The following is a 7,031-nucleotide window of genomic DNA, read 5'->3' on the forward strand; positions in this document are numbered from 1 at the left end:
AAATCCAACCAGTCCATCCTAAAGGAAATCGGTCCTAAATATTCATTGGTAGGACTGATGATGAAGCTGAAACTCAATACTTTGGCCACCTGATGCAAAGAGCTGACTGATTTGAAAAGACCCTGATTCTGAGAAAGATTGAGGGCAGGAGGAGAAGGGGATGATAGAGGATGAGATGGTTGGATGGCATCACCGACTCAATGGACATGCTGCTGCTAAGTCGCTTCAATCGTGTCCTACTCTGTTCAACCCCATAGACGGCAGCCCACCAGGCTCCCCCATTCCTGGGATTCTCCAGGTAAGAACACTGGAGTGTGTTGCCATTTCCTTGTCCAATGCATGAAAATGAAAAGTGAAAGTGAAGTCGCTCAATCGTGTCTGACTCTTTGCGACCCCATGGATTGCAGCCTACCAGGCTCCTCTGTCCTTGGGATTTTCCAGCCAAGATTACTGGAGTGGGGTGCCATCCCTTCTCCATCAATGGACATGAGTTTGGGTAAACTCCAGGAGTTGGTGATGGACCAGGAGGCCTGGTATACTGCAGTCCATGGGGTTGCAAAGAGTTGGACACGACTGAGCAAGTGAACTGAGCTGAACTGAACAGTCTAGTGGTTTCCTCTACTTTCTTCAATTTAAGTCTTAATTTTTCAACAATGAGTTCATGATCTGAACCACAGTCAGCTCCCAGTCTTTTCTTTGCTGACTGTATAGAGCTTCTCCATCTTTGGCTACAAAGAGTATAATCCATCTGATTTTGGTATTGACCATCTGGTGATGTCATCTCTTGTGGTTTTGGAAGAGGGTGTTTGCAATGACCATTGTGTTCTCTTGGCAAAACTCTGTTAGCGTTTGCCCTGCTTCATTTTGTACTCCAAGGCCATACTTGCCTATTACTCAAGGTATCTCTTGACTTCCTACTCTTGCCTTCCAGTCCCTTATAATGTAAAGGACGTCTTTTGGGGGTTTAATTCTAGAAGGTCTTGTAAGTTCTAATAGAACAATTCAACTTCAGCTTCTTCGACTTCAGTGGCTGGGGCATAGACTTGGATTACTATGATATTTAATGGTTTGCCTTGGAAATGAACAGAGATCGTTCTGTCTTTTTTGAGATTGAACCCAAGTACTGCATTACAGACTCTTGTTGATTATGAGGGTTACTTCATTTCTTCTAAGGTATTCTTGCCCACAGTAGTAGATATAACACCCGTCTGAATTAAATTAACTCATTGCCATCCATTTTAGTTTATTGATTCCTAAAATGTCAGTGTTCACTCTTGCCATGTCCTATTTGACCATTGCCAGTTTCCCTTGGTTCATGGACCTAACATTCCAGGTTCCTATGGAATATTGTTTTTTATAGCATCATACCTTACTTTCACCACCAGACTCCTCCAGAACTGGGAGTCGTTTCTGCTTTGGCTCAGCTTGTTCATTCCTTCAGGAGCTATTTCTCTGTTCTTCTCCAGTGGTATATTGGACACCTCCTGACCTGTGGAGTTCATCTTTCAGTGTCATATCTTTTTACCTTTTCATGCTGTTTATGGAGTTCTCAAAGCAAGAATGTGGTTTGCCATTCCCTTCTCCAGCAGATCACGTTTTGACAATACTCTCCATCTCCATATGGGTGGCCCTACATGGCATGGGCCATAATTTCATCAACTTATACAATGCTGTGATCCATGTAATCATTTTGGTTAGTTTTCTGTGATTATGGTTTTCATTCTGTCTGCCCTCTGATGGATGAGGGTAAGAGGCTTGTGCAAGCTACCTGATGAGAGGGACTGACTGGGGAAAACTGGTTCTTGCTCTGGTGGGCAAGTAAATTGTGCCCAGTAAATCTTTAATCCAATAAATCTTTTTTTTTTTTTTTTTGACAGGTGGGACTGTGTTCTATCCCTATAGTTTGGCCTAAGGGCAAACTATAGTAGGAGTAATGGTAACCTCATTCAAAAGGACTTATGCCAGCATGCCACACCTCCCAGGACCACTACTGTCAGTGCCCCCACCACTATCAACCCCATGCCACTATCAACCCATGCCTCTGCCAGAGACTCCCAAACACTCACAAGCAAGTTTGGCTCAGTCTCTTGTGGGGTCACTACTCCTTTCTCCTTGGTCTCCAAGGTTTTGTTTGTGTCCTCCAGGTGTCCATTGTTAAGTTGGTGGTAATTTAGATTATGAGTAAGAGAAGTATATACTCTCTATAGTCCTTATTATTGTTTTTTCTCCCTATGGAAAAAGTGGGCATCATATAAACTAATAAAGGAAATTGCAGTATGCACCTATGTAGGAGTGAGTACTTTGCTTATATTTACTGAGCTTTTTTTCAGCTAGTTCATTTTACTTTCTTTTTAGTGAATGTTTGGGTTTGTAATGAGCCCTCTGAATTGTACATTAAATCCTAGACTTTTAAAGCTAAGGTTAATAATTGGATGTTGAGAAAATGTATACATTTAAGAAATTAGTTAAAACTGAATACCATATGAGTAAGATTAAGAGTAAAATTTCAAATATAATAGAATGAATGTCTCTATAAATACTTGAAGTCATAAAAGTTGTGCATACCCACAGAAGTGTGCATCCAAATTGTCTATATGTGAAATGCTGCTGTATCTAATCAGTGTTTCTGACCCATAGACCTGGAAGCACATTCTCTAGAACTGGGTCCATAAAACCATAAGGAACAAAGATGTCACAAAGCATGTGGAGATATATATAACAAGAATATTTTTTTCTTTATTATTTTGGCTATTACTTCATGCATTAAAAATGAGCTATAGAACTTATTATTTAGCAATATAGCTTTAATAAATATATTTTCTTTGTAATTGATGTGCTAAATAATTTATAAATTTCGAATTTTCTTAAGAGCTAGCATTTTCCAGTGATTATTTGTGAATAATTAACTAATTTTTTTTTCTGTTTAGTTGAACCTTGAAGTGATTACTTGCTAAAGAAAAGAGCTTCATATATGATACAGCTGGTTTCACCATATGCAAAAGGGTAAGCCATATACAAATAATAAGAAAGTTTGTTTTCTGGGAAATTTCCAAAGAAGGCTAATCTTATGACATACATCTTAGTTCCTGTTCTCATTATGTTTGGCTGCTTATGATAAAAAAGTAGTTTCAACCTGTATTCTCTTCATATACTCATATGCATATATTTACACCAATTAACTTTACAAACCAGGTGACAGATCACACTTCATGAGAATTTCTTTTTTAACCCAATCTCCTAGATTAATAAAAAAATATTACAGAACTTCATCCTCAGCAATATATTATTTAAATGAAAAAAACTCACTTATTTTTCTATTTAGATATCAAACACCTAAACTTTAAATATGTTTGATTTAAAAGGAATGTATTGTTAAAATGAATAAGTTTCCTTCCCAAATGAACAAATTCTACATTCTATATGCCAAGACCTAAGCTTAACTTAACATACTTAAATGATAAAGTGCAAAGTTCAGCAAAAATCGATTATGTTTTAATGGAGAAAGAAATGGCAACCCACTCCAGTACTCTTGCTGGAAAATCTCATGGATGGAGGAGCCTGGTAGGCTACAGTCCATGGAGTCGCAAAGAGTCAGACACGACTGAGCGACTTCACTTCATTTCACTTCATTATGTTTTAAAAGACGTATGTTGATTATGTATCCTTATGTAGAGCTACCTTATGTGTTTGTCAGGATGATTTTGACTTATTTTTCATAATCCTTGCAAAAAATGAAACAAATTAGTAAGTGTGGGTATAAAGAAAAATGAGTACTTAGTATAGAAATTAATATTTACTATCTCAAAATATTTTCTTATAAAGTGCCTTCAAAAACTTATTTAAGTGATTATATTATTTTTAAAATATTAACTGTAGACTGAAATTGAACAGCACAATAGACTTGAAAATTTGAGAATTTGAGAAGTGACACATTAGATGTTTTTGTTTTGACATTTTAACTCATTCACTAAATGCCTTCTATAGATTGAAAATTATACTTTGTGATTATCACAGTAATATTATTTCCTAAATGTCATGATTTGAGAATTATTGATAAAAGTTTTTTTTTTTTTTCCCCAAGCATTATAGTTCTGGTGCTGCTTGTGCTGCTGCTGCTGCTAAGTCACTTCAGTCGTGTCTGACTCTGTGCGACCCCATAGACAGCAGCCCATCAGGCTCTGCCGTCCCTGGGATTCTCCAGGTAAGAACACTGGAGTGGGTTGCTATTTCCTTCTCCATTGCGTGAAAGTGAAGTCGCTCAGGCGCTGCTTGTAGAAAGAGTAAAAACATTTCCCAAAGTGTCTCAAAGATTTTTGTTTAAATGTTGCATGGGGAAAAGTTGGCTGAAATCCAAAATAATATCCATTAATTTCATTTAATGCATATAAATAAATCATTGTGTATAATAGTGCTATTTATATTAATATATTTTATTTCAGAAATCAATTAACAGTTTTCAGTTGGCACAATAAATGTGAAGGGGGGCATTGAAAATGGCTTTTTGTTTTATTTTCTATTCACATTTTTCTATAATATATGCATGTGATATTTAAAAAGTTTGCAAAGTGACAAAATCCACAGAGATATTGTAGATTTTCAATTAAAACAATTTTTGTAAATATCATAAACTGGATGATTATGTGGACTATTAAGATACATAGAAATGAAATTAGAAAATTAAATAAGAGTTGGTATGACCAATGGGCTTCCCTGTGGCTCAGACGGTAAAGAATCTGCCTGCAATGCAGGAGACTCAGTATTAGCGGTATGTTCAAGCTTATTTAACTTTTCAATTTCATAATTCTTTAAATACTCAGACACATGGTCAAATATTTAAACTTTAAAAGGAAAAGAAATTAAATATAATGAATACATTTGTTTCTTTTTTGGGTGACATTCAGACACTGTCAACCAAGTCATATTTATATTTTATAGGCTAACTTAATCATAATAGGTTATACTGTTTCTGGAAAATACATAGTCGCTGATATTTAAACAACTATGACTTTGAAGTTACAAAAGTGTTTCCATATTTATTTCTTACTAATATAAACATTTTGTCAGAGCAGGTAAAACCTCACTCATTCTTTTATTTAAGAATCATTTAAATAAAAATTCTATACAAGTAAAACATTTATTCCTTTTTCACCAATCATTTAGATAAACATTTTTATATGATATATTTGAGGTTGGTAGCAGATATTAAAGTACCAAGGAATAATATATAGCTTCTACCTTCAAACTGTTTGTATTGAGATAGTGTATAAAATAATACACATTGAGATAATACAAGGCAAAATAAGGTAAATGTCCAAGCAGATGTGAGAAACGGAATGTTAGTGTCACTGAATTGTGAAATCTCAAGCATTCCTGAAGAATCTACAATGGTATTACTGAAGGCAAATTTTTAAGAGTATTCTTACTTTCTCAGAGGGATTCCTCTTGACAAGGATCCACTGTGGATAAATCTTTCAAGAATTATGAACACAGGAGATGTATTTAACAGTAGTTATAATAATGAAAATCTCTAATAAAATATTATTTTACATAATTCATGATCAACCACACACCATCTGTTCTGCAAGAATTTCTCATTGGCTCTTTGGTTTTTTGCTGTAATTCATCTTTGTTTGTTACATTACTTCCAGAAAGACTGATGTGAATTGAAGAGATGGGCATCTGCAATCAAACCACGGTGACTCAATTTATCCTCATAGGGCTTTCTGATCGCCCCGAGGTGCGCTACCCTCTCTTTGTGGTCTTTACCATCATCTATCAGGTCACCTTGGTGGGAAATGGAATTATTCTCTTGGCCATTGGAACTGAGAAAAAACTGCACACACCCATGTATTACTTTTTGGCAAATCTGTCCCTCTTAGACATCTTATGCCCATCAGTTACTGTCCCCAAGATGCTGGAGAACCTCTTGACTGAGAAGCACAGCATTTCCTACATTGGGTGTGCTTTGCAGCTTTATTTTCTGGTGGCGCTTGTGGGGACTGAAGTCTTCCTTCTCTCTCTCATGGCTTATGACAGGTATGTGGCCATCTGTTTCCCTCTTCGTTACACCCTCATCATTACCAAGGTTCGTTGTGTTCAGCTGACGGCTGGGACTTGGGTAGCAGGGTTTCTCAATTCCCTCCTTCATACAGTGTCCACATTCTGCCTTTCTTTCTGCAAGTCCAACCAAGTTAACCAGTACTACTGTGACATCCCACCAGTGGTCGCTCTCTCATGCTCATCCACCTATGTGGCAGAAATGCTTATTTTGGTGGAAGCAGGTATCCTGGGGAGCAGTGCCTTCCTGGTCATCTTTATCTCTTATTTCTACATCATATCTACCATCCTAAAGATCCAGTCAGCAGAAGGGAAGCGTAAAGCCTTTTCCACATGTGCTTCCCACCTTCTGGTGGTCTGTTTATTCGGTGGCACGACAATATTTACCTATGTACGTCCCTTTTCCAGTCAACACTCCCCAGCAAGAGATAGACTCATCTCCATGTTATATGGAATTATTACACCAATGTTAAACCCCATGATTTATAGCATGAGAAACACAGAGGTGAAAGGAGCAATCAGAAGGCTCTTATATCAGAAAGCATGTTTACAGCAAGTCTAATGTTAAAAGGGAATGATTCAATGTTTACTTTAGAATGAATACATAGAATAATTTTTAATTGTTACATATGAAATGCATACTTACATACAGTTAGAAAATTTCACACAGGTGCAAATGCATATAATCTTAATTATACTTCTCTATGAGGCTTCTCTGGAGAAGGAAATGGCAGCCCACTCTAGTGTTCTTGCCTGGAGAATCCCAGGGATGGGGGAGCTTGGTTGGCTTCCATCTATGGGGTTGCACAGAGTTGGACACGACTGAAGTGACTTAGCAGCAGTAGCATGGGGCTTCTCTGGTGGCTCAGTTGGTAAAGAATCCACCTGCAATGCAAGAGACCTTGGTTTGATCCCTGAGTTGGGAAGATCCTCTGCAGAAGGAAATGGCAACCCACTCCAATATTCTTGCTTGG

General features: G+C 37.1%; 1 protein-coding gene across 1 annotated transcript; it reads left to right on the plus strand.

Moving 5' to 3' along the window:
- The first annotated feature begins 5,538 nt into the window (after positions 1–5,538).
- On the plus strand, positions 5,539–6,619 carry LOC102282331 (olfactory receptor 5V1). Its single transcript, XM_005909153.2, has one exon. It carries the CDS (start codon positions 5,672–5,674, stop codon positions 6,617–6,619), a length of 948 nt encoding a protein of 315 aa, XP_005909215.2. The 5' UTR covers positions 5,539–5,671.
- The last annotated feature ends 412 nt before the right edge of the window (positions 6,620–7,031 follow it).

This window comes from Bos mutus, chromosome 7, assembly GCF_027580195.1.
Source record: "Bos mutus isolate GX-2022 chromosome 7, NWIPB_WYAK_1.1, whole genome shotgun sequence".
Classification (NCBI taxonomy): domain Eukaryota; kingdom Metazoa; phylum Chordata; class Mammalia; order Artiodactyla; family Bovidae; genus Bos; species Bos mutus.

Coding starts and splice junctions, on each gene's coding strand:
- LOC102282331 (XM_005909153.2), top strand. CDS start 5,672: ATGGGCATCTGCAATCAAACCACGGTGACTCAATTTATCCTCATAGGG.